We start from the raw sequence: 27,775 nt of genomic DNA on the forward strand, positions 1-27,775 counted from the left end.
ACTACATGTCATTAAATGCTAAGATACATTCATGATTACAAAAATGTAAGAAACATATAAAAACAGGCATTTCTCTTATTTTCTTTTGTATGCAATTTGATATTTGAGTCCTTTTAGATTTAGGGAATGTCTTGCTCTACCTTTCTTCAGCAGCACTTACCAATAAATAACCTGATACACCTTGCTGAAATAGAGTTTTCTTTCTTTCAGAATACATTTCAATAGTATTTAAGAATTTGTGAAACTTAAACAAAGCAGTTCATAAAAATGCACCTAAGTTTTTTTTGCAAGTACACATTTTATTTACTTTATTTATGCGTATTATTAGCATACAGTTACAAACAGAATGTGTGAATATAGTCTGAAAAGTCTAGTTTTGCATTTACTGTGAGGTTAAACCACCTGTAATGATGTACAGCTATTGAAGCAACCTTTTCTGGGGTCCCAGTTGGGCTCAGTTGCTACCGATTCTTTTTTTTTTTTTTTTTTCTTTTCTTTTTTTTTTTTTTTTGATTCTTTAGAAGCTTTCCCCCTCATTTTTTTTAAATAGAAGTTCCTGAATATTCATTTTCCAAAGGCCAGTTTCATACATTAAAGTTAAATAATTTTCCCCCCCTCTTTTACTGTTCCAAACCTTGGAAAAACAGTTTTTTATTTGGCTTTAATCGTATATTAATTCTTAAAACTTTTGATTCTGAAAGTTCAAAAATTAAATTTTTTAGCTATTATCATTTTATCAAATTAGTCACAGATTTTAATAGATTTTTATCTTTTTCTTTATTTTTAAGTGAAAATAACACGCTACAGTTTAAGTAATATTGCGTCCTACAGTCATAATACAGAACACTCATAGATTTGTAAGCAGTGTAACATGAAATTTTTAATTAAAACAAACATACAATGATGATTTTTATAGACGGCAGTAGAAATTTTACTACGTACGGTAGTAATGCCGAGGCGCAGGTGGCGTGGAAATTGGCTTTTCCTAAAAAAAAAGAAAGTAAATAAAAAATGAATTTCGATATGTATTTCCTTTATAATTTTACAGAGAAAATTGCTTAGAAATAAAAAAAAATGCGTAATTTATTTTGCTTTTAGCCCCGCCCCGTCACGTCCCAGCAATGACGACACAGATATGCGATCAGCACTTCCGGGTCGCCATGTTGGTTTGGTGTGCCGTTACATCAGTCCAGTGACAGAGCTGTCACTATTATGAGAAGAACCCTCTGACCACGGTAAGAAATCCCCGTTGAGTTATGTAGAAGTCATAATGGCGCCGAGCATGACGATTGAAGGGTGTTAAATAAGCTTTAACCTTGTAAGAGGTTTTTTAGACGTCCCGGGTGTGACAGCTAATATTGCTAATGCTAACAGTAGCTCTGTGTCTGATTTAAAGTGTAAATTCAGTTGGTTTTCTATGTACATTTATGTTAGCTGCGTCAGCTGCTATATTTTGGCATAGAACTTTTTTTTAACATTTATCTAGACCCCGTCAGTTTGTTTTGAAGTGATATTTTAACGTCACAGATGAAGCAGTGAGCTTTAACAAGCAGACACCCTTAAGAGCATCATGCTGGCCCGTCTTTTTCGGCTCCACGGCCTGCTGGTGGCCTCCCACCCGTGGGAGGTGATCGTGGGGACCCTGGCCGTCACCATCTGCCTCATGAACATGAACAGCTTCTCCACCAGCAGTCAGATGTGCAGCTGGGATAACTGCCCCAAGGTGAAAGAGGTGAGACAGGTGTGATTGTAATGTTTGGAAGATCATACCTTGTTTCCATAACTCTAACATCAAAGCTTGTGTGTTTTTCTTTCAGGAAGTCCCCAGTAGTGATATCATCAGTTTGACCATCACTCGCTGCATGGCCATTATTTATATCTACTTCCAGTTTAAGAACCTCTTACAGCTGGGATCCAAATATATTCTGGGTCAGTATGATGACAGGTTGTCAAAATAACCGACTGCTGCCGGTTGCATAACCTAACTCCTGTTTAAATCAATCACACACTGTTTTGGTTAACATTAAAGTGATATATATATTTTTTTCCTCTTGTATTTGCAGGTATTGCCGGATTGTTTACAGTATTTTCTAGCTTTGTTTTTAGTACAGTGGTTATCCACTTCTTTGGGAAAGAGCTGACAGGTCTGAAGTAAGTGTACCTTTTAATTACATGTTCAGTGAGTTAGAAAAGTGTTATTACCTTTGAATGGTTATAAACTTAGGCATATGGTAGGCAAAAATATAAGTCTGCATTAGAGGAATGTTATCTGGTAGATCAACAAAAGCAGAAAAAAAAATTGTAAATGACAAAATGGCTTTAAAATGCTCATATTTTGGGCGTGCTTCGGTGGCACAGTGGTGGGTGCACACGACCCATATATGGAGGCCTTATGCTACGTTCAGATCGCAAGCAGCAAGAGCAGCAAAAATGCACGTGCTGCTTCATTTTTGATGCTTTTACAAGTTTAGTTCTGACGCATGGCTGAAGCATCTTTGCTGCTCCAGCTGCGCTGTGGAAAGTGGGTATGATGCATGTTGGGCGGAGCTACTCTATACTTTCTTTGCCTGTAACAATGGCAGCTATATTCGCTGTGATTGGTGGGTAAAAAGTCGTTTGAATCTATTTTGAGGTGAGAAAGTCCGCCTGAAAACATGGTCAGTGTTGTCAGTTCATCCAGATTACCATCCTCCCTTCAAATATTGTTTCCGTCGGAGCCGCTCAGATCCACACATACCAGCTGTGTGCTGTCAGTAGGAATCCCATTCAACAGCAGCCTCTGGCCTGGTCGCCTATTCGCGATTTGCCGCGGCAGCTGGAAAGCGGTTTTCATGTACGTAATCCAAACTGCAGGCACCAGGATAACAAAAGTGAAGATGTTTTGCCAGCAGATTGCAAGTTAATTTAAGCATTAATAAACTGTTTCAGAGGAGTGATTGTAGTGATCTGTATCATCAGCAATGTGTCTGTGTCCCTGTCAGCTCCCAGATCAGCTTGTCTGATTGGTTGATGTGGTGCGTTGAGCAGCAGAAGCCCAATTTTTCCAACTCCAGCAGCTGCTCCATTTGCAGTGTGTCAGAAGCTCATGACGCACTGCTCCTGCTGCTTTAAACGTGCTGCGAGGCCCTTTGCTGCACCTTGATGCCCGTCAACCAGAAATAACGCCAACTTTCCTGAAACAGTTTATTAAGGCCTAAATTAACTTAAAATGTCGAAACCTGCTGGCAAAATGTATTCACTTTTATTATTCTGGTGTGAGCATTTTTTACCACATACATGAAAAAAGGCTAACATCTACTTCCTGATGAAACCTGGCCTGAGGCAGCTGCTGCTGGGGATTCCCAGTGACAGTGCACCACCGCTATGTGGGGGTCTGAGCTGCATGAACTGCAAATTAATACTTTAATACATGATTGTAATCTTGATGAACTGACTGCACAGACAATGTCTTGATTTGGACTTTCTCACATAAAAATACATTAAACTACATTTTACCAGCTTATAACAGCAAATATAGCAAAGCCGCTCTCTGTCATTGAACAGATGATCATCAAATGCATCTGGACACAATTTACTGGATGAGGCTTCAGGAGCAGCAAAGATGCTCTTGAGGCACGTCTGATCTTAATATATACAAGCATCAAAAACAAAGCAGCAGGCGCTTTTTTGCTGCTCAAAGCGTGTCTGGTGTGATCGTAGCATTAGGAAATGAGACGTATTGGAATACAATTCATCAGAGATTCGAGTGTATTTCATTGTAATTGTTGAAGAACTTAACAGATTTTAAAAGCAAACTTCAGCCTGTTCTATTCATCCTGGACTGAGCTTTGCTCCTTCTTTCCCTGCAGTGAAGCTCTGCCCTTCTTTCTCCTGCTCATCGACCTTTCCAAAGCATGCACATTGGCTAAATTTGCCCTCAGCTCCAACTCTCAGGTAGTGCTTTAAATCTGTTGCTGTTTCTGAATGCTAACTTCATTTATTACAGCTAACGTTAATTCAGCTATAAAAATCCGGTCTTATATGTTTTTGTTTGTTTTTTTTCTGCATAGGAGGAGGTGAGGGAGAACATATCTAAAGGCATGGCTATCCTAGGCCCCACATTCACCCTGGATGCACTTGTTGAATGTCTGGTTATAGGAGTTGGTACCATGTCAGGTAAGATTTGTTTGTTTTTTTATTTATTCTTTTTTTTTTTTTTTTACCTAAAAAGCTGTTTCCTTTTTGAACTATTAAACCCTTCTTTTCTTATTTTATTTTATTTTTTTCCAGGCGTTCCTCAGTTGGAGATCATGTGCTGTTTCGGCTGCATGTCTGTTCTGGCCAACTACTTTGTCTTTATGACCTTCTTCCCAGCGTGTGTCTCTCTAGTGCTGGAGGTGAGCGTCTGCCTAAAGGTTCCTTCAGAAATAAATGTTCATCTAACAATGAGAATGAGAGAAATCGTCTAACTGTTCCTCCTTCTGCTTTAAAGCTATCAAGGGAGAGTCGTGAAGGCCGGCCCATCTGGCAGATGAGCCACCTGGCTCATGTTCTGGCTGAGGAAGAAGATAACAAGCCCAATCCTGTCACCCAAAGGGTTAAAATCATTATGGTGAGAACTAGTGATGGGGTGATGAGGCCTCGTGAAGCTTTTTGACACATTGCTAAGCTGTGTTGCAGAATACTGACACCTGCTGGACTTTTAACGACACTACAGGCAGCCTGTTTTACAGACTAAACTAAATTGATCTGATGACCTAGAACAGTAATATAATTAAAGTTGTTGTAGTATTTCATATCTACGTTTAAACTGAAAATATCTCTGATGTTATTAGATGCAGCCAATAATTAATGTGAACCTGTGAATGAGGATGGTTGTTGACTAGGATTAAAAATATATATTTAAAATAATAACTACAGAAAACGATAAACTAAGAGACAATTTGAAATAACTTAAGTTCAGATGATTTGAGAGATAACTGAGAGGAACAGGATGACGCAATGAGGACATTTAAAACAAATATAAAATCAAAATGATCCCAAACGGCTGAAACCTTGAGTCTGCTCCGTAATTTTTCATCATTTTGACGATGAAGCGCAAAGATCAGAGATTTTTAAAAAAAAATTTTTAGCAGATGGACCTTGCTTTAAGATAATTTTATAAACACATTGTATCCCGTCAGTCAGTTAGAAAAAGCGCTGTATCGGTCACCTGTTGTCTAAAAGCGATCCACTGCTTTCAGTCCTGGTACCAAAGGAAAAACTATTTCAGACTGTGACTGTGTCATTTCTGTGTCATTTCTCTACATCCAGCTCTGCCTAAAATTAGGTTTTGTTACTTTCTCTACAAACTTTGCAGTCTTATCGTGTCCATTTTACGTTGCATCTTTCAGTCTCTTGGTTTGGCCTTGGTCCACGGCCTCACTCGCTTAACAGCCGAGCACGCAGCTCACAATCGTACAGTAGAGGGGCCGATGGAGAGGCTGGAATCAGCCGGTACCGTGTGGCCTCAGAAAGTCACGAGGTAAAAAAACAACAAAACAAAAAAACGAACCGAATGTTGATTTATGAGGTATTTATTCATGTCTGACATATGCTGTGATGTCCGCTTTGTCTCCTCCTACCAGCGTGGAACTGGAGCACGTGATAACCCTCAGTCTGGCGCTTCTTCTGGCTGTTAAATACGTCTTCTTTGAGCAAGCGGACACAGAGTCCTCCCTGTCTCTCAGGGGTCCAATCAACGCCGCCTCCCAGATCCAGAAGCCCCGCGCTGCAGAGGACTGCTGCAGGAGGGACCAGTCGGCTCCCAAACCCCAGAGAAGCTCAACCGACGTCTTAGCAACCAGTGCTTGTTCCTCAGGTGGGGTTTTTTTTTTCTGTTGTTACTTTGTTGTAGTGCTTAACACCCAAACCTACTTTTAGAATTTCTGTGATTTTAATTTTTTCTGATTTTCGTTTGTTTTTATTCACTTCCAACACCTGAGGCGACTCTCGGAATGAAACATTGCAGCAGGCTGCTGTTTGGTATTAAATCATAACATATAAAATACTAAAATACTTGAATGAGGAATTTAAGGTTTTTGAATTGGAATAATATTTTGTTTTATACCTAAATTAAAGTGCTTATTAATAACTATGTACACATAGAATCAGTGCATCTGTAGAAAACTTGGGAGATATGAAGGTTAAAGATATTTTTGTTTAAAATCTGCTCTAGATGTAAGTTGTAGGATTTGTAGCTTTAGGATGAGACGGGTGAGGCGTACCTAGTACGGCTGGGCTATATATATATACATATATATATATATATATATATATATATATATATATATATATATATATATATATATATTTGTAAAAAAAAAAAAAAAAAAAGATTACAAAAGAAATGGACGATAAATTGACGGTTTATATAAAGATGGCTTTTGTTGTGATATAACTCTACCTTTATGAATGCCAGTAGGTTCTTTTTCAGCCCTTTTAGACAGAATCATGTTTATTTACAGCTGTTTGATAGAACATATTTAGATTTATAGGTAGCCTGACTGGTCAGACTAATTTACACCTTGTTGGTCTGGAAAGGAGCCGGTAAAGCCTGATTCACTTAGAGTCAGAGGAAGTTGGTTAGAACTAGAGCTGAAACAATTGGAATAATCGTGATTAATTGATGATTAAAATAATCGTCGGCTAATTTTGCAATCGATTAATCGCTAACTGGAGTATAGAAACTCTAAAACATGCACTTAGCTGACAGAGCAAACCACTTAGAGCAGTAATTATATGAAAACAGTAAAAAAAAATATAGAATAATATTGCATTTGGGTAAAAAAATTATTTTTCATCTGTCAGTATGCTCTATCCAGATCTCAAGAGGAAAAGTTTAGCTTCACCTGTTTAATGTCATTAAAAATCAAATATCGACAGATTAATTAATTTGCAAAATTATCGGTAGTTGCAGCCCTGGTTAGAACCAATCGGATAACGACAGATGTGATATAAAAACCTCCTTTTAAAGAAAGAAAAGACTGTTTTTATTTTTGATATATATAAACAGCCCTTCTAGGACATAATAAATGTCCATTTAGACGGGACACCATTAAGCCTGTCCAGAGTTCCTAGATAGGCTAATCCAGAGGCGACTCTTTATAAACCAATATATTAAAGATATGTATTATTTATATCAGTTTAAAAATGTTGAGATGTTACTTGTAGTCCATATTATCCAGCCCCAGTACAGAGTAGAAACTACTTGGTGTAATGCAGCCATCCATCGATTTTATTTTGAAATTCACAGGGCAGAAGACCATAGAACAGGTGATCAATTATTATTTTTCCACAATTACAAAGCTGTTGATTTTAAACAGCATAGAAATAAATAACTTTCTGTGAGTTGATATAATTGTAATCATGATATTTGATCATTTAGATAGATTTGCTGATTTACAGCCGTCTATTTGTGTCAAAATAACATGGGACCTTTATTTCTGAAATAAACCACATCAGCTTAATATGAAGCTTCAGCCGTGTGGAAATGATCAAAGTTTTCTTTTCTTTTTTTCTGAGTTTTCTACCTGATCCTCATCAGACCTCATTAAAACAACAAATGAAACATGATCATCAGAATGTCCTTTATGGGTGTTAATCGCAGAGTGATTCAGACTCCAGGCGCTGTAGTGTTTTTATTATCCAAATCTATAGTTTTTTGGCCAAAGTTCATTTGTTTCCAATTCCTGTTGACATGTGAAACATTTTGCAACCAGTGCATCCATTTGTACGAATACTGTAACTCCCTTTGATCCCAGTTGATGTCTGATTAAAATCAACCTTCATCTAACTGGTTTCTCTTCTGCAGACGTAACAAAATCAATGGAAGAGAAACACTGCGACTTTTTGGAGGAGAGCTCTGATCAGGCAGGCAGTGCTCCTCCAAGCTGTGGACCAGAACTGCGCTCAGTGGAGGAATGTTTGGCCATCCTCTCAGATCCTCAGGTGATTTACCACATCGTACTTTAAAGTCATAGGGAAGTCATATTTAAATTTCAAATCATTCTCGCTTAAACATGTTTATAAATGTACTTTTTATCAGATGTTATTGTCCCAAAAGTTAGAAAATGTATGTAAAAAAAAAAAATCCTGTCTTAAAATGTGTGTTTTATTTTGTTTTTTTTTATTATCTTATGCAGGCCAGTTAGTTATACGTCAGCTTGTTCACCTAATTCAGCCAATTATATCAACAGTCATCTGTCAATCACATTTTTTGGGTCATAGCATCTCGATTCATATGTTGCAGCTAATATACGAAACCATTCAAATAAGAATCATTTACTTTCCCATTGAGTTCCGTCCCAGTGTTCACGGGGATGGACGTCTGTGTCTTCAGCAGGCGTAGAGCTAACAGAACTGGCAGCGTTGCAGGCAAGGGCTCAAACATGTACGGCTGTAAGCCTTCTACACCAAACCAAGCTTCTGCCGCCCTGGCGTCCTCTTCCACAACAACTTTGTGCCCGCTTTCCTCCTCTAAATAAAAAATGTATGACAGAGGAGACTCATCTACGACCTCCAACACTAAATTCTCTTCCTCTTGCATGTTTCCGCTGTCCATAGCGTTCCTTGACAGTGTCGTTTCTAAGTCACCAATTCAGTGCTACTTGGTCCCAATGGAATTTCCCATTGGGAACCTACTAGCACTAAGCTGCTAACTAGTTATCAAGATGTTTCCAAGAAACCGGCCACAATCAAACTTGCTTGTGAACCTTCCACCACAACAATCCCGCCCTCTGGATAAACGACCAATCACATTCACTTTAGTCACTCGTTAAAAGTTGTGCACCACTCAGGAGAATTCGGGACTGCAACGGTTGGAACGACGACTTTAATGACTTTAATCCTGTTTTTCTAATGAATCTGTTTGATGACAGAAAATTTTTTTGTATGATGAATTTTCCAGAGAGGTCCTAAAATGCTGACGGATGCCGAGGTGATGAACCTGGTGAGCTTGTCTAAGATCCAGAACTACAAACTGGAAGGAGTCCTGGAGACTCCAGAAAGGGGCGTGGCCATTAGGCGGGAAATGTTGTCGACTAAACTGCCCGTCAGCTCTGCTCTGGCTTATCTCCCCTACAAAGACTACGACTATTCAAAGGTATTTTTGGATGACCTCGTACTCAAAGTAACTTTCCTCTTCAGTATCGGATCTAATCTACCTCCTGTGTTTCTATCTCGGCATATAAAATGTTTCCTCAGCTGCCGCTCCGTGTATCATTGTGCGTCCTTGTTCTGTAGGTGATGGGCGCCTGCTGTGAGAATGTCATCGGCTACATGCCGGTGCCAGTGGGAGTGGCTGGCCCTCTGCTTTTGGACAAGCAGCAGTTCCACGTCCCCATGGCGACCACCGAGGGCTGCCTGGTGGCCAGCACAAACAGAGGCTGCAGGGCGATCTGGGTAAGCAGGACCCCTCCCTGGTGAAACAAACCCTGGTTGTGAGTGTGAGGCGTGTGCTGACAGTAGCGTCCTTCCTGTGCAGCTGAGCGGAGGCTGCAACAGCAGGATCCTGGCCGACAGCATGACCAGGGGTCCTGTGGTGAGGCTGCCCTCTGCATGCCGGGCTGCAGAGGTCAAAATCTGGCTGGAGACCTCGGATGGATTCAGCATGGTCAAAGAAGCCTTCGATGAGACCAGCAGGTGAGAAAGAGAGATGGAAGCAGCAGGACCAAGAAAAAAAAAATGGAGGAATTGAGTTTCTTTCATCTGAAAATAAATGTTTGCTCTTTGCAGGTTTGCTCGTCTGGAGAAACTGTTGGTGTCTGTGGCTGGAAGAAACCTTTATGTTCGCTTCCAGTCTCAGACGGGGGACGCCATGGGCATGAACATGCTGTCTAAGGTAAACCCAAACACTCAGCATGGCTGAGCCTCTGCTTTAGCATCACTACCTCACAACAGTCCATTATTTAAGTGTTCACCCCCTCTGAACTTTTCAACAGCACTTTTAAGGTTTTTTATTCATATGTGAATATGGTTTTTTTTTACTTAAAAGGAGAAAAAAAGTGAGAGATTTACTGTAAAATGGTCTAAAATCATTTTTCAGTGCCGCAGTCAAGCTTTTCTCCTTCTGCACCTAGAGGTACGGTCGGGAACTGTTGCATCCCGATTTCTCAGCCAATCGTAACACAGATCCTAGGTTTACCAAAACACAACATTTGGGATTTTCAACACCCTGCAAACATGGAAACTAAGAAGAGAAGATCGTCTCAGTTGCAGAGGGATGATTGATGCTAGCATTTCAAACTTGAAACCCTTTCCAAGACTATTGGGATAAAAACATGAACATTTAAGACATAAAAGCTATTTTTATCCGTCTCAACATGCTTCTCAACAGAATCACACAATGCTTGTTTAATAATGCAAAACAAATGAGCCAAACAAATCACACAACATCTTAAGGTTGTCTGAAGTATTTTTCTGTTAAGGTGGAAAGAATCCAGTCAACTTTAATGGAAAGAAAAACCATGCAAACATTGCTGGTTCTACTTGTAGCTCTGTTAGCGATACAGCAGCAGCCATTAAAAGTCGCCCTTCCCAGTCAAACGCCAGCCGAATGGCGGCCTACAGGGCTGGTTATCCTCCCCGCAGCAGTGTGTCGCAGTGAGCTTGTCCCAGATATTTCTGATTTATGCCCAATATTGAAGAATTGTCTGCGCTATGTTAATCCACGCTACAACGCAAGAGGGACAACCAGGAACTAGCTGTTGGTCTAGATACGGCCGAGGCGGTGAGGAAGTGGGGCGAGTTTGTGCGACAACAGAGGGACATGAGGGCGGGGAAGAGCGGGGATCCAGGCGGAAAAAAGGGTCCCAGCCTTCTCGCACACCTCGCTCTTCTAGCAAGTCGTTTTCCACAATGGCGGTCATACAAACAAAACAAGCCGACTGTATGCAGTCAATTTTTTGAGGTGCAGCAGAGTGTCTGCAGAAGGGGCGGGGCCTTTCTGCTTTAACTGCGACACACATTCAGACGACCTGGTTCCTTAGAGCATAAACCAGCCTTACTCCAAACCTCCACCTCATTCTCCCAGTCTTTGCAGCAGTGTGTGTTCAGATTGATGTGTAGTGTATAGACAACCAAAGGTATTGAACCGGGATTGTTTTTGTATGCTGTGGTTCCTAAATGAAGACGTGTCTGTTTGCTCTGTTTTCATCAGGGGACGGAGCAGGCTCTGTCTCGATTAAAGCAGCACTTTCCAGACATTGAGGTTCTGTCCGTCAGCGGTAACTATTGCACCGACAAGAAGTCTGCTGCTATTAACTGGATCTTAGGCCGGGGGAAGTCTGCAGTGTGTGAAGCCACCATCCCTGCCAAAGTAGTCAAGGAGGTAAAGAGTCCACCTATGGATCAGATCAAACAGGAAGCAAAGCTCATTTCAGCCAATGCTCTGTCCAGATGTTGTCCTAATAGCTGCTTTAAATGTTTTGTTAGGTGTTGAAGAGCAGCACGGCGGCTCTGGTGGATCTGAACATCAGTAAGAACCTGGTGGGCTCAGCCATGGCCGGGAGCATTGGAGGCTTCAACGCTCACGCTGCAAACATCGTAGCTGCCATCTACATCGCCTGTGGACAGGTAAAGCTCCGCCTGCAGGCTGCCCTGATAAGATTGATCCTTCTGCTGGAGGTTTTGCAACATAACATGATAAGACACTAAAGATAAAGGTCAAGGCAGAATGTTATTTCTGCAAGAAGCTAAAATGTATCAGGGGAACTTGGTTGGAAAAAACAAAATACATTTTTCCAGGTCTTTCCTTTATTCTCTTTATATCTTCCTCTTCATCATTCCTTTCTCTTAATCTCTCCTTTTTCCATACCAAACAGCTGCTGACTTTTAAACACCAGCTGTTTTCTTTAGCCTTTATGCTCGTTTCAGAGCATGAAACTTGTAACCACACAAAGTTGGTTCCGCTCTGAACAGTTCGTTATATTTTTAATGTAATCTCTAACCCAGTTTTGGTCACATTACCTTTAACAAAAGCCCTTTAGGTAGCGGTAATGCATTTCAAGTTGGCTAGCTGCCTCTTTCCCACAGAAAATACTTGGTTTATGCATGTTTTTCAAACATGGGTCGACCTTTTAACACTCAGCATTTGCCTCCATTCCCACTGGAAAAGAAAGCTGGATCTAACCCCTGTGTGGCGTCTGTCCCCCCGCAATGACGGCACCGCGCTGGGTTAGCATTGATGATGTCACCAGAGCTGCTTCATGTTTTATTGTTTTATAGGTTTTCCGCAGGTCAATTTAAATCATTCGATGTCACTAAATTATTATTACTTTTAAATTAAGTTAATTGCCATTAAAATTCATCAAATGCGATTATAGTGGCATTTGAAATGCTTTATTAAAAAAAAAAAAAAAAAGTTTACTAAAACACTTTTGTCAAAAATATGGCAATATAATTGTGTGGAACCGCTTCTGGTTGATCGTAAAGCCGTATGTTCGGAAAAGAAGCTAGAGGCGGAGAAAAAGCTAGAGAATTGGGAAAATGCTAATTTCAACGAACATGGATGAAAAACGAGGAACATGGCTGCAGCCTGTCGACGGTAAAGATGACCAAGGATTTTGCACCATATATATATATATATATATATTCTATATTTCTAAGAGCATTAGAAAGCCTTAAATTAGAGTTACTCATTCCTGTATAAACTCTGTTTCAGCTTGTTAAGTCAGAAGCGACCTGCGTGGTTCGGTACGTCTGTATGTTGCGTTCAATGGCATCACGTTATTTAACGGATCAACCTGGGTCTGGTGTTTCCACAGCATACCGATCAGATTCGAGTGGATTTTTACCACAGGTCGTTTACTGAGTCGTTTGACCCGTGTCAGTGAGCCGTTCCCACGGCTACTAAAAGCTCATTGTTCCCGGGTTTAAACAGGAAACTGTTAATAGAATGATTGAGACCTGCAGGTAGAAGACGGATCCATGCAGGTGGATTCTGGAGGAGCAAGCTCTTAGTGCAGTACTGGGCGACAGTGACTTAAAGTCTGAAACCGCCATATTTTGTGGTTCCGTCATGATGACGATTAAAAACGAGGATGAAAACCTTATTTCTTTTTAACAACCTTTCTCAGGTAACAGTATTCCTGCGACTGCATGCCAGATAAACCGTAGCTCCACTAATAGTGGTGCTAAAAAACGACACACGTGAAATGGTCTCTTCACTGGTTTAATAAAGAAGAGTGTTTTTATATCTCTAAACATCCCACACCGACCACATTTAATCATATTCTTTGAATTTATTAATGACCCAATGGAAAAAAATTAAACGAAAATATAATCACCAATTGTTATAAACCTTTATTTATTTATTTTTTAATTTGGATGATAAATATACATTCCTATGGCGAGATCTGTATCACGATAAACGTTAAATGCACATCCCTGTTTAAATGTCACCTGGAGTGAAATGTCTACGGGAATCATAATATTTTAGATAATATATATATTCTGTAGAATCATTCCACCCTACTTTGGTTTGTAAATCACCATGGTTACCCGCTGCTGTGCTCCAGGATCCAGCTCAGACTGTGGGAAGCTCCAGCTGTATCACTCAGATGGAGGCCGCCGGTCCGAGTGGCGAGGACCTGTACATCAGCTGCACCATGCCCTCCATAGAGCTGGGCACCGTGGGAGGAGGCACCATCCTGCCGCCGCAGCAGGCCTGTCTGCAGGTATGTCTGCCTTTACTCGCTGAAAACCAGAGGAAGCTGTAATCTTCCAACATCAAAGCTTTGTTTTCCCTCCTGCTGTGACATCACCTAAAAATCTCTGCAGATGCTCGGCGTTACGAGCCCCAAGCAGCCGGGTGAGAACGCCTGCCAGCTGGCGCGTGTCGTCTGCGCCACCGTCCTGGCGGGGGAGCTCTCTCTGATGGCCGCTCTGGCCGCCGGACATCTCGTCAAAAGTCACATGACTCACAACAGGTCGGTTTATTTACTTTTTGTTGCAAGTTAATTCCTTTTTCCACTCCTTTCTGACGTCATGTTTCTCCCCATTAGATCTAAAACCAACCTATCAGAGATGGCTTTTCCAAAGCCTGAAACGACGGTCCCCAAACGCTGAAGCTTTTGATTGGAGGTCATTAAGCCGCTGAAAACACGGCCGTCATCGTCCTGCTTCGAGCTCCGCCCACCTGACTGCAAATTTCTGTTACCGTTACTAATGTGCCATTTATCTACATCTGCCATATTTAGCCGGATCAATCAATCAACAGACTGAATCTCTGAAATGTTTGAACTGATGAAAATGATTCTGGTGCCTCTTGATAAAGGCCAAACAATGACTTCTGGGTAATTATCAGCACGGTTTGTAAACGTCAAATCAGTCTGAGTTTATCTCCCAAAAAAAAGCTTTTTGGAAACATCCCTGCTGATGTGAGGTGATTTGTGTCTATTTAAAACCCTGAATGTCTGTTTTACCGTCAGTGTTTCTCTGCCTGATTAAAGCGCTGCTGTATACTGTGTATACCGAGTAGCAGCCATGTTTGGTTCTCACCCTGATCCACTAACTAGCTGTTACTGGTGGGTCTGTTTGGAGGCAAACTATATTTATTTTTTAGTGTTTTCTGAGTATTAGATTTCTTGGGGCGGTGAATGTTACAGAATGGCTGTAGTGTCTCAGTGATTAATAGATCCGGTTCTATCGTCATCCTCAGAAGTTGCCTTATGTATTACAAGTGGAACTTGACCGTGCTTTAGGTAGAATATCCAATTCAGAGAAATCTCTTACACGTGTAATCTAGTCATCAAAATAAACACTACCTTTCTACTTTGTGTGCTCATCTTTTCATTGTTTTTATGTTTTAGTGACTAAAGCTCATCTTTATCAGTTTAGATTTAATGTCTGCATGTTGTACACATCTAAACATGGAAATTAGTCAGAATTATTTAATCTAGAGAGAATTAAAGGATTAGGATGTTTAGAATATTTCCTACATTCTTTAGGAGGTAAACATGTTTAAACTGAATGGTTTAAAAAGTTGGAACCATTGAGCCAGTATTAAGTTTTAAAGCTGATGCTTGTTAGCTGTAATGATTGGACCGGTTTTCCTTCTTCCTCTGCAGTTCTTGGTGAGTGTCCCTGAGAGGGTTGTCCCTCTCACCTTTTTTTGGTTACCTGTTTGAGGTTTGATTTGTAGCTCCAGCTCAGTAGATGCTGTTCAGTTTTTTTTTATTATTTTGTTGTTGACACACCCATTTGAAGATCATTTTCTCAGTAATTAGTAATAGAATTCAGTTTATTTATATAGCGCCAATTCACATGTCAATATCAGATCATACAGTCAGATGTGTTCCAAAGTTTTCTAAGGAAAACCAGTCGAGTTTATTCGCTTCTATTTTGTCTCAGCAACTCCTTACACTGAGCATGTGTGTAGCGACAGGAAGAAACCTCCAGCAGAACCAGGCTCTGTGAGCGGTTTACTGCCGAGGCCCAGTGAGGTTCAAGGAGAGAGAAGCACTGATCCATAAAAGCTTTGTTAGAAAAGGTAATAGCTAATAGCTCTACAGGTAAAGTCCGTCTAGAAAAGAAGCAGATGGGCTCTGAGTCAGTTTTCATGTCAAAGGGATGAAAGAGCACATAGTTATTAAGAGTACAAGCTGAACTCAGAGCTTGTCTAGGAGAGAAACAGGACTAAACACAAATAAACAGGCCCTATTCTATAACTGTAGGTGTTAATGACAACAGCCCAGCTGATAATTCCCTCTACGATCACAGCTAAACACAACCAGAGAAAAAGCAGAGAGAACATAAAGTTAGTCTCTGAACTAACCCTGCAGAAAAAGTAAAGTGAACCGCATGTCCTCCAGCAGTCTAAGCCTATAGCAGCATAACTATAGTGCAGGATAATTTAAGCCTCTCTAACCATGAGCTTAATCAAATATGTTAGTTTTAAACCTGCATTGAAAGTGTCCAGGGTGTCTGCCTCAGAAACTAATGTAAAGTAACCTAGCCTGCTTCACCATAAACTGTATTTGAGTTCCAAGAAAATATATACTGCTTTAAACAGGCCTACTGGGATAAATAAAACCTCTGACACTATGTTTCTGTTTCTGAAGGATTTTAAACCAGTATAAAAGGGAATTATCAGTTTTTATCTTTGTGCCTTCTGCTTACATTTCCTACAGTTCATTTCCTGTTTGATGACAGGATGGATAACCTCGCTGATTTGACTTTCCGCTGCAGTTATTTTCGAACACACAGCTTTAAAATTATTAAGTTACATAGATCAAGCAAGACTGTTGGTTTGCTGTTAATCTACTAGACCTACTATGAAATGATTTGGAAATAAACATGATTAATGGTTTTGGGTAACTCTTTATTTTTATGCAGAACTGTAAATAAATGAGTCAAAATTTGGAAAGAAAATAGGGGATAAACTTATTTATTTCACTTTCAAAACAGGGCTGAAGAGATGCCACATCACAGTACATTTACAGGTAGATCTCAAAGCGTTAGTATGAACAACTTTACAAAAAGTCCAAGTACATTCAGTTTGAACAAAACACAAAAAAAAACTTAGCTTATGCAAAAAAGATTTGCTTTTAAGAAAAACAGATCTTAAGCCTAAAAGCAGCAAGGCCGAACTTCTCAATCGCTTCGTTCAGCAGGAACGTCTGAACTCAAAAGCTGAAGAATAAACGGCCGACGAAGCCCTAAAAACATTTAAAAGGTAGCGGAACAGCTGAGGATGTGATAGAAGAGAGGCTTTACAAAATACATGAAGGTGATGGTTAAAAATCAGTAATGTAAACAGAAATCTGTTATCTTTACATTCTTCCAAAGAAAAAAATGCTACTGAAGAAAAACCAACTCTAGAACAACCTTCAACACTTCTAGAAAGAACCTATTCAAATACTTTTGGTCCAGCAGATGTCGGTGCAGACCTTTGTGTGAAAAAAAACCGGAATACTAACAGGAGCAGGCAGTGGATCAACTAAAGTGACTCTGACGCATCATTTATAGAGCTTTGAAAAAAGAAAACACTCCTCAATGGGTTCGTTTATTCAAAATACTGAAAGATGAAATGTGGGTCGAATGCAGCCAAGAGGCACTTCTCTAAGAGCAACGTTTACCCCCGTCTGAAGCTACATTTCTCTGTAACGCTAAGGCATCTGGGCTCAGGTCAAAGCTTTGCAAACCGTCAGCTCAAATCTTCAGGAAAAAACTATTTACAATTAACGCGACATTTAAGATAGAAGCATGGTGGATGACGCTCTCGCTAATTCTGCAGCCAGCTAATATGTCGTTCCTCCTTCAAGCACCAGTGTGTCGGTGGTTTCACCAGAGAAACTAAAGCTTTTGCCACAGGGCTGCGTGTGGAACGGACGGCCCTCTGGAGACCACATGAAAACCGTCTCCTTTCGTTTCTTCATATAGAGCGCGCAACCTAAAAATATGAATTTATCCGCACAAAAATAGTTACTTCGATCTAAAAGCTAAGATTTTAATTTTTCTTTTTTTTTTACAAACTTCTTACAGACTTTCTATACATTTAAATATATCTGCCCTAAAGAAAAAGGCAGGAAGACCATTCCCCCCCTGATGGGGGAGGAGTCTTCTCTGCAAACATTTTTTTTAACATGTAATCCTCAAATCTCTTAAAATTCTCTGGTTTTCTTTTTTATAATTTTATGTTTAAATCATTCTTATGAACATCCACCCTGGAATTAGTGCCGTTCGTCTTTTGAGGCCAAATTTCCCCTCCACTTCGGTTCAGTTAGCTTCCTGATGTGGAGGAACATACATGACCATATCTGGGGGATTTACTGCTCATTTAAACGTCTAACCATTTGTCATTTGGTTTTACATGCACACACACACACAAACACACACTACATTTTAGCCTCAAACAGGGGTTTGAATCTTTAATCAGAGGGATTGTTGTTTTGCAGATTGAGCGTCCTTCCCACCTTCTGATGCAGATCAGGCCTTAGAAGTCTTCCCTTAAAAACAAACAGAGCACTGATTGATTGATTTATTCTTCAGTGCGTATTTGACCAAACATTTTCTGACAGAGGGAAACTCTCCCTACCTGTGGGTCTCAGAATAAAATGGGCTTGCCAGTAGTTTTTTCTTGCACGTAGGTGGTGAAGCGCTTGAGGAACTTGGGGTACTCCCTCTTAGCTACGGCCCTGAGCACGGAGGCAGGAGCCCAGCCCCCTGGATTCACTGCAAACACACGACAAACATTAACATCTAAACTATGTCTGAAAACAAAGACCAAACAAACAGATTTAGGAACAAATCGGTCTATTTTCTAATTACGGGCTGATTTATCATCCATCTTCCATAGGTTTGCTGTTTACACATTTTGTTTTATTTTTAAAGTATGTATTTGTTAGCTTAGCTAAACAACTATCTTTTCTAAACATTTGATTACGTCCTAGAAGCTTACAGTATGGAGGGTCTGTTTACATTCTGGTGTCACCTACTGATTTATTACTGTTAAATTTGTTTACCTCATTATATTGAGCATTAAATATAATAATGAATGAAAAGTATGAGGTACAGAAGAAACATATTAAAGCTTAGAAATTAAAATGAATGACATTAAATAAGGAAAGGCTCAATGTTGCATTTATTTATGATTTCTTCATCAACCATCAACACATTTGTTTATAAATGTTGGAGATCGGCCTGTTTTCCAGTGTAGCCCTGTTTCTCTGACTGTGATTAACTGGAGGTGCTCTCTTCGTCCGCTGATGTGGGAGTTGGCTCGGAGCTCGTCTGCCTGGCTGTGTGTTTCTGCCTTTTACAGCTGCTTTTTGTGTCTCTGCTTCTGTCTCCTTGAACCCCAGTCGGCCTCAGCAGATGGCCGCTCACACTGAGCCTGGTTCTGCTGGAGGTTTCTACCAGTTAAAAGGGAGTTTTTCCTCTCCACTGTCGCTACAAGCATGCTTAGTGTGAGGGATTGCCTTCGAGTCAATGAGTCGATGCCACCAACTGCTTTTCCTTAGATAGAAAACTTTGAGTATGATATGGCGAACTGTAAAGTGCCGTGAGATGACATGTGTTGTGAATAGGCTCTATGCACAGCTCCACTACTTCCTGAATTTAAAGCAGCCCCTTTGTTTCCTGTCTTTCATGATTGGATGCACTGATTAATCCAGGTGTGTATGACCTAAGTAACTGGCCAGACACACCTGGATTAATCAGTTCGTCCAGTAATGAAAGACAGGAAACAAAGGAGCTGCTTTAAATTCAGGAAGTAGTGGAGCTGTGCATAGAGCCCATTGGGGATAGATAAATAAAGGGAATTGAATTGGCATTTTTTTATTTCCTATGTCAGCTTTCTGCTGTTAGCAGGCCTAACTAACGCTCCAACATCTACTTTGCACTAATTATCTCGGTTAGAACAGCATTCATTAAGCTTGATGACTTTGATGGGTGAGACAAATGAAATTAATTCCCAACCAGTACAGGCACTAAATAAATCAATAACTTTTTTTAAGCTAAAGAAATATTAGTTACATATTTAACTTAAAATGTATTTAATAAATTGTGTTTTTTCCCCCTTATTTTATTGTTCTATTTTGCACATTTAAAAATATAGCTGTTTATAGAGAAAGCAAACAAACTATGAGCACACACCGTTGGCAACATAGGTGATTTTACACAGGATGTTGTCCCTGCTGATCTCTTTGTCTCCCTCTGGTGGACTGACCAGGGTCTGACAGATCATGGCGATGTTGATTTTGGCGCGCACGCATCTGCTGCTTGTCTGAGTAAAAAAACAAACAATAGGGTTACAGGAAGAACAAACAGGTAGATTTTTTTTAAAAACAGAGGATCTGAGTTCTCACCTGCGCTTCATCGTGATCCACAGAGAAGTTACACACCAGCCAGGTGTCGGGATCGTTCTCGTTGTTGGCCAAAATCTTCCTCATGGCAGAAAGGTAGAGCACATCCCTCTGAGACGCAGGCCACACCCGCTGAAACACAGATCCATTCAGGATGCCGTTTGTCTACCAGCTGCAGGTCCCTACAGGAGTCACCTCCGGCTCTTACCTTGTGTGCTTGGTAGATGATTGCTGCGTTGTCTGAAAGTCTCTCCACAACATTAAAGTTTTCAATAGTAGCTGCAGAAGAAGAAGAAAACGATCGTTATTGGGATCCAGGAAGCGGCTGCCTGATCATGGGCTTCATTCAAACACCTACTTTCCCAGTCGTTGCGGTACGTTGTGTCCCAAAAGTAGTGGCAGACTTCATGGCCTGTGACCCCCTTCACTGAGTGGGTGGCCTTTAATGGATCCAATACGATCCCGTTTTCCTCCACCTCTCTCCGGTAAACCTGTGGAATTGGAAACCGTTTTAACCCTTCGACCAAACTTTGATTTGACTACATGGAAATGTAGAAGCTATCCATAAAAAAAGCAAATATTTTCTTTATCTCAGCTCTTACCTTCATTTCTCCCTCTTCTACCACCAGCTGCCAATTAGCATCTCCACCGACATCCTGCAGCGAGTACGTCATGTGGTTCTGCACCATCTCCTCCACCTACAACACCAGGCTAGTGTTTACTTTTCAGATCAAAGGAGTTACAGACTGCTTTTATTTATGGGTAACAAAATAAATTACTTGTTACACTTTAAAGCTGTTAGTTACAATTAAAACAAAAGATTACGTTGTAAGAAAATAAGCCGATGTGAAAGTGTGCAGTAGAAACCAAAACAGGCTTATCTAAAAAGCCAAACAACAATAAATCCATTTTTTTTTACATCTAAAGTAATATAACCTCATCAAAAGATCATGTTATTAAACATTTTGCTCAACAAAATTTGTTGATTGCATCAACAAACGTACTTTTTATAATGTCATATCCTTTAAAAGCAAAATCTTTTTCATTTTTTTTTTTTTTTTTTTTGCAGTTAGATATTGATGTTTCATAACTTCTCCATTTTCATTCTATAAACAAAACTTTTACTTGATTTCTTTTCTGGTTCTGTTAAAATCAGTTTGACATTGTTTAACTAAATTATTACTAAAGATATGTAGAGATTTGCAAAGCTGTATCTTATAAACTAAAGTAGATGACAGATGAATACTAAAATAGTAAATACTGAACAAAAAAGCGAATCGTTTTTGGGGTCATGAAACGTTTTGTAACATTTTTCTTTCCAATTACCTACGGAAGAGGATTAGGGCCACTGTTACTGATTTTTAAATTTTATTTCAGTTTAACATGAGAAAAAGTCAGAATTCTGACATTTTTCTCAGAATCCTGACAATAAAAAAAGTCAGAATTCTGAGAAAAAAGTCAGAATTCTGAGAAAAAAGTCAGAATTCTGACTTTTTCCCATGTTAAACTGAAATAAAATGTAAAAATCAGGGACTCTTTTTTTTTTCCCACTGGCCCTAATCCTCTTCCGTAATTACCATATAAGTATTACATGCACAATAAAAACATTGCATTTAGTTGGACTGAGATTCAGAAAGTGATTCTGTGTTTCAAAACAGGACAGGTTTCGACAAACGGCAGATGATGCAACAATTGGAATCTATCGACTATGATGGAAAGATCAACAAGGAGAGAAATGGGAGACAGAAAGATGGCGGAACTCCAACCTTATCGGAGAATCTGTGGGAACCGGAGGTGGAGTAGACGTCTCCGGGGGGAGGAGGGCTGGATCGCTCTATCCTCGTCTTCTCAGCCTGAGACTAAATAAAAAAAAACAGCATTGGGACGTGGAGTTGGAATCATTGCGGGAACAGGAAGTGCAGCCTGAGCTGATAGGAAAAGCGTCAGCATCACCTGCTCTTCAATTTTATCCTGTCTGTCCAGAGCAGCTTCCACCGCATCGAAGAACTCGTCCTCGTTGATCAGACTGTTTGGACCTTCCTATAAAAGAGACAAGCATTAACTCGTTCATCATCATGATGGTTTCTATGCATAACGGAGGAATTTACCTCATAATCGGGACCCCCAAAGTGAGACTTCTTCTTCAAGTCATTGAGGGCTGATTTATAGCTTTCCTCTATCCTTCGTCTCTTTTCCATTTCCTACATGGAAATGAAACCACAGTTTCAGTAAACAAGCTTGGAAAGATGGTTAATTTAGAGCTAAACAGCAGTCCAGATCTCCCAGACCTTGTCCAGTCTCTTCTGCCAGCTGTCCTCTCTCTTCACCATCAGATCGATGCAGTGGGACAGGGTGGCTAAGATCCCAGCTGTGGTGGCCTTGAATGTGATGGCCTCTCCCTTAAAGTCTATTCCATTGATTCCCTTTGTATTCAAGGACTGGAATACTGAAGAAAAAGAATAGAAAAGAAGACAATAAATGCTATGGATAACAAAGACCAGATTTGTGGTCAGAATAATTATAATCAAGCATCCAAAGCTAAAGAGAAACCAAAAAGTTCAGTGTAAATAGCTGCCATATTGGACATAATGATGATTAAAGGTTAAGAAATCATAGCCAAATGAACTGCTACTATACTAAATGACAACTAAAGATCACATGACTTTTTTCGGAAACCTCCCACCCAAAAATTAGACTCAGTTTATAAAAACATACATAGGGGGCGGTGCAGCCAGTGGCAGACGCCATGTTGCATCTCCACTTCCATCACATCACTTGAATGGAACAAACTTGTATTTTAAATCGGTTGTTGTTGGCAAAGGAGTTTAAAACAAGAAAAACAAGCACGGACTATTCTTTCTTCTACTCTCTGTTGCAACAGGGAACCATCTGTACACTCTGAGGCATAAGAAAGAAACCAAAACATCTAGAAGTAATAACCAAGAGAAAACGAGTCTAAATGGGCGTGGCTTTTACCAGGCACAGAGTTCAGTCTTTCTGCTGAAGGGTAGGGTACATTAATTTATGTTGGTGTTATGTTAGAAGCAGGGCAGTGAAACCCAGCAGGCCCGGCACAGACAGCAAGTTCGTTTGTTAGCCTACGCTGGATGAGCTCTAATGCAGCGGTCATCTGCTGCTGTTATTTTCACACGTCATATAAGGAGCCTTGGATTCCTTCAGTCCTGTTTTCATAGAAATGTTTCATTTTTACCCTTAATCTTGAGTGATTTGGAAGAAATGTCAAATGTCACTCCAAGGCCTCCCAAGTCTGTCTCTCACTTTTAAAGAGGGAAGCACCAGTCCATTGTTTGTAATTCATATCAGAGACCACTAGATGGAGGTAAATCTGACACACTGTCCCTTTAAGATGTCGACTCAGAGTGAAAGTCTCTCTTTGACTGTTTGGCTAGCTGCCAAGTTAGTCCTGTAAAAAGCAGCTGTCCTGATGATTCAATTGTTTGGGAATAAACCTGCAGACTCACAGGAGCATACTGACCAGCAACCACAGAAGTTAGAGGCAAAGTAAACAGCTGTTTGAAACAGAGTAAAAACATTAATTCAGACAGAATCTGCTTAAATCTGAGGCTTGGATCAATTTACTCCATGAAAACTGGATTTATTTCACCCACACTGAGCGGTTTAACTCAACTCCAAGACTCTGAAGAGGCTAAGCTATAGGTAGCTCCACACGTCCACCTTTGGTCAAACTAAAACAGTAAAATAACAGCCTTCTAACTGTGCTTTTATGTTTAATCTGTCATTAAAACAGAACAACTGAATAAAACAGTGATGCAGAGGATTTACTCACATTTCTCTTTGCTTCCGTTGTTGTTGTGTAGAAACTCTCCGTCTGTGCGGGTGTTGGGAAAGTCGTCTTCATCGTCTTCTACAACTGAAAAAAAAGAACGAAGGGTTCAGCGTGGAGGTAAAAACCACCAAAAGGTGTAATTACTACATTGAAGTCTTTCTTTTAAAAGCTTCCTTAAGGTCAGCGTCTCTAGACAGGGTCCCGCCTAGAGACTGAGGAGCACAGAAGATCAACAGATCCCAACATGACAATGGTCTGGTTTCATCCTCAGAGTGCAGCGAGTTGGAGAAGGAAGACAGGGAGGGAGGTCAGCAGAACAAAAGCAGGGTTTCATTCATTGTGTTGCTCCAAGTGCAAAGCCAGCCAAGATGCAGAAAGGAGGTTTCTGGTATCACTGCTGTCTGAGTCACACAACAGTCTTTACAAGATTTATCGCATGTTTGCTTCCTGTAAATAATGAACCTTCACAGGTTCTAAAGCTAAGGAACAACAACTCTTCACCTTGACTTCTGGACTTTATTAGAAGAAACTTGAGAAAACATGTTCAATTAAAAGTTTAGCCAACAAACTCTTAGATTATCGTCTAGTTTTCATCTAACAGTCAACAAACAGTTAATAGATAATGGAGAAAGATTCTGTTAAAATATTTGCTGTTATCAATACTTCTATTATTATTAGATAGTCCGATGCAGATGTTTGAAAGCTGACACTGATAACGAATGTTTGGACATCGGTCTAACCGATTCCCGATATGTGCTGCCAATATTTTTAAGAGCGTATTCTATAGGTTTATGTTGCTTACTTTTCCTCCATTTACATAATAAAAATAAAACCATCACAATTTTAATAACAAATATCTAAACAGAAGCCTATATTCATATAAAAAGGAACATTTAATTACAAGTCAATTAAAACATTAACAATGGATTATTGATGCAAGCAATGAACCTATTTTATAAACAAAAATGAAACATTTTTTTTTTTTTTTTTTAATTGAAATTTGATAATAAAAAGAAAAAGCAATCTAGAAATTCTAAAAAAACATCTTAATTTAACTTTGTTTTTTGAGATTTTCTTATTTGGAATAATTGTCTGTTTCCAATATATTTTTCATATTTATTTTTTTTATTTCATTTTTTTAAAACATATCCTTAGAGATTTTATATTTCACATTTATTCTGTAGTTTTCCATTTTTTAATGATTTTATATTTACATTTTTGTTCCTTCAAATGTCTGTTTTTCAGATGGAGTTTTCACAGATTATATTCTCTTCACTTCAAGCCCGATACGAACGCTCGCTGTTGACCAATAAAAATGTTGCTAACATCCAGCAGGCCAATAGAGATTCATCTTCAGGCCCGCCTCCAGAAGTGAATTCATAAAGAACACAATTTGAAAAGAATGTAATTCATAAAACTCAATCTGTAAAAGGAAAAAAAAAAAAAAAAATCTGCAAAAAAACGTTGAAAACAATTTGAAAAGGTTTTTTTTAAGAACATAAACCAATGCATCGGTTTATCTTTATCATTGTTGTTTTAAAATCAAACATTTTTTTTAGCAGATTTAAAATAATTTGGAATCTCAAGTTAAACTTGATTTAACTGAAGAAAAAAAAACATAATAGCATTTGAACATAGATATTTTTGAAAATAAAAGAGTAAAGGTTTAGGAAAAAAAAATTACAAAAGAAATGTAGACTAATACTTTCCAACCTTTTATAAAAAAAAAAAAGTGTAAAAGTGTAGGTTTAGTGCAGGAGTCTACCTTACTGACTGAGCGCCACTGAATTCTGCTATGAACATTTAAATGCTAGGAGAAGAATACTCTTTCTACTTACTTTTGTCTCTCTGCAGCTCATCCTTGGAAACATCAGCACAGCTATCAAAGTACTTCTGAAGCGTGTCCACCTGTCTGCACAAGATGTCTCGGAACGTCTCCATCTCCGCCAGCTTCTCCCGTAGACTGTGACCCTTCTGAAAGGTTAAAAGGGAGAAAAGCCAGAGGTTATTTGTTCATTCTTTTTGTAGCTCTATACAGGCTTTTCAGTTTGAGTGGAGGAATAAACTAGCTCAGTTTTTCTAAAGAGTCTGCAAATAGTGGGGATGCACACAGAATGACCCCTTTCCAAACTTCACGCTGTGTCATCTATTCTGATAGTAAACTAGTTAGGGTCACAATGATTCATGCAATTACTGGGAAGACGTTTGATTTTGAGTTTTTCATTAGTTGGGCACAGATTAATTCACTGTAAAGAGCTCTGCAACTGAAATGGAAGGGGGGTCATCTCAGCTCTTTCTCTCCAACAACATCCATTCCAAATCCTGACCAATCACAAAGCAGCTATAGAACAAGCAGCAAGAAGCCCCAAGACAGGGCTGCTAGAAGAAAATGACCTCAGCTGTGATAGAAAGGAAATAAGCTCTGGTAGAGCATGTAACAAGCTGGAGGCCTGTTACTGGCCTCAGAACAGAGTTACTCACCTTGAAGGAAGACGTGGAGGTGGCAGAGTAGCCACTAGCAGCTGAAGTGAGAGAAAGCATGGAGCCATGTCTCGGCAAACTGGACTCTGAGCCGTATCCGGAATCAGCCTGAGGAAAGGCAGACGGGCGTCAAACATGGAAATGATGAACATGGAAACAAAGAAATTCAGATTATATCATTTAAATTCACATTTTTATAGCTCAAATTTAAGTAAAGACGTTTACGTCTCCAGTATTTTAAGAGACCATTGTTCAGGTAACAGATTTAAACCACATTTCTAAATTAATTTCCTTTTAGAAAACAAAAATATAGAATTAACTATTAAATTGTTACCAAAAAAAGAGACAAGGCTAATCAAAGATATCGCATAAAATAATCCCTGATCACAGGTGAACAACTGCTCCAGCTTCCCTGTAAAGCCCTGCAATTAGCCTCCCTGTTATATAAGAGCCAGGCTTTCACATCAGCAGCCCTCTGACAGAGAGGAAAGGCTCAGCTACACACAGCCTCTTAGAGAGACCTTTACAACTTCTGCCACCAGGGGGCATAATATGAAAACACGCCAGACTGGGATTGAAAGCAGACAGAGGTAACTATCGGTCAATGACCAAACGTAACACTGCCTGTGCTCACATGGATGTCAGTCAGAGCCGCTCGGCCTAATCTGCCACTACCCAGAAGCTGATTAACTGCATGCATGGAGAATCCCTCAACTATTTAACATGAAAAATAGAAAATAAACAATGCATGACTAAAAATAACATTCATCACATGCGCATCAAACTGCAGTAACACATGCAAACATGCATTAGACGCATTTTTAACACAAATTATGAACGTTTTAAAAGAACAATCACATTTTAGATAATGATAACCTTTAAAAGATAAGATAATGATATATTTTTTTTAAATCAGGCCTATATAAGGAATATAGAAATATGCTCTTTATAACTAATCAAAAACATGATTATCATAAAAAAGGAAATATAAAGGAATGAATTTTCTGCAAAATATAATTTTCAGGTATTTCATAACAGATCTATAATTAAATGCTGATCTGATTATTCTTGTCTCTAGGGAACAAGTATTATTTCCTGTTTAGATGTAGCAGGTCTTTCTGATGTTTTGTTGTGACAGATCAAGTGTTTTGTGTCTCCCTGGCGACCCTGGCTCCTGTGAGTAATGGTGGCTGAAAAGTGAAAAGGGTCTCGCTGGAGAGAAGAGTTTTCAGTGGTGACTCATGATGGCTGAAATGAATGTGCAGAGGATTCTCTGCCACTGATGAGTCACTGCTGCTAGAAAGGGATTTCCCCAAACCAAGGACCGTATCTGAGCTGCATGATTTCCACTAATGTTTGGATTGTTGGTACGAAATAATGAGCAGTGCCTGAAAGACATTCCTTTCGAGCAGTTTAATTGTGTTATAATAATTGATTTTCAACAAATAAAGATCTACAAATCACGCTGTTTATGAATCTCTCATCCAAATGGGGAAAGAAAATGGACTAAATACCCATCCATCCATGTCGAACGACAAACCAAGCAAGGAGAGCATTAATAGGATGGAAGACCTAACTGTTCCAGGAACAGCAGTGTGAATACATGCCAAGATAAACAGCCTAGAGGTCTTTATAACGGAGGAGCAGCTGCAGGGTTCCAGAG

General features: G+C 39.6%; 2 protein-coding genes across 3 annotated transcripts in view; one reads left to right on the forward strand and one right to left on the reverse strand.

Moving 5' to 3' along the window:
• The first annotated feature begins 1,131 nt into the window (after positions 1-1,131).
• LOC119788290 (3-hydroxy-3-methylglutaryl-coenzyme A reductase-like) lies at positions 1,132-14,790 on the forward strand. The gene is made up of 20 exons (XM_038292537.1): positions 1,132-1,235; positions 1,528-1,732; positions 1,818-1,929; positions 2,064-2,151; positions 3,849-3,933; positions 4,050-4,155; positions 4,270-4,376; positions 4,472-4,591; positions 5,373-5,503; positions 5,607-5,839; positions 7,832-7,968; positions 8,927-9,121; positions 9,262-9,420; positions 9,503-9,660; positions 9,754-9,859; positions 11,177-11,347; positions 11,452-11,592; positions 13,536-13,694; positions 13,798-13,946; positions 14,022-14,790. The coding sequence occupies exons 2-20, from the start codon at positions 1,571-1,573 to the stop codon at positions 14,083-14,085; spliced, it is 2,583 nt and encodes an 860-aa protein (XP_038148465.1). The 5' UTR covers positions 1,132-1,235; positions 1,528-1,570; the 3' UTR covers positions 14,086-14,790.
• Positions 14,791-16,389: 1,599 nt separating this feature from the next.
• LOC119788291 (ceramide transfer protein-like) overlaps positions 16,390-27,775 on the reverse strand; it is a 30,844-nt gene continuing 19,458 nt past the window's right edge. For both annotated transcript variants that reach the window (XM_038292539.1, XM_038292538.1), the window contains 14 exons: positions 26,113-26,220; positions 25,470-25,605; positions 23,632-23,715; positions 22,112-22,269; positions 21,932-22,024; positions 21,777-21,863; positions 21,590-21,682; positions 20,426-20,521; positions 20,182-20,314; positions 20,032-20,102; positions 19,827-19,955; positions 19,615-19,744; positions 18,056-18,192; positions 16,390-17,966 (listed from right to left, as the gene is read on the reverse strand). In XM_038292539.1, coding sequence (XP_038148467.1) covers positions 18,065-18,192; positions 19,615-19,744; positions 19,827-19,955; positions 20,032-20,102; positions 20,182-20,314; positions 20,426-20,521; positions 21,590-21,682; positions 21,777-21,863; positions 21,932-22,024; positions 22,112-22,269; positions 23,632-23,715; positions 25,470-25,605; positions 26,113-26,220 — 1,446 coding nt within the window. In that variant the 3' untranslated portion in view covers positions 16,390-17,966; positions 18,056-18,064. The remainder of the gene's footprint in view (positions 17,967-18,055; positions 18,193-19,614; positions 19,745-19,826; positions 19,956-20,031; positions 20,103-20,181; positions 20,315-20,425; positions 20,522-21,589; positions 21,683-21,776; positions 21,864-21,931; positions 22,025-22,111; positions 22,270-23,631; positions 23,716-25,469; positions 25,606-26,112; positions 26,221-27,775) is intronic.

This window comes from Cyprinodon tularosa, unplaced genomic scaffold (assembly GCF_016077235.1).
Source record: "Cyprinodon tularosa strain WSP-4 unplaced genomic scaffold, ASM1607723v1 ctg313, whole genome shotgun sequence".
Lineage (NCBI taxonomy): Eukaryota > Metazoa > Chordata > Actinopteri > Cyprinodontiformes > Cyprinodontidae > Cyprinodon > Cyprinodon tularosa.

Excerpts from the sequence above, each read along its gene's own strand:
- LOC119788290 (XM_038292537.1), top strand. The coding sequence starts at position 1,571 with ATGCTGGCCCGTCTTTTTCGGCTCCACGGCCTGCTGGTGGCCTCCCAC. Across the intron at positions 1,930-2,063 it reads GGGATCCAAATATATTCTGG|GTATTGCCGGATTGTTTACA; the intron begins GTCAGTATGATG and ends TTGTATTTGCAG. Across the intron at positions 9,860-11,176 it reads GCATGAACATGCTGTCTAAG|GGGACGGAGCAGGCTCTGTC; the intron begins GTAAACCCAAAC and ends TGTTTTCATCAG.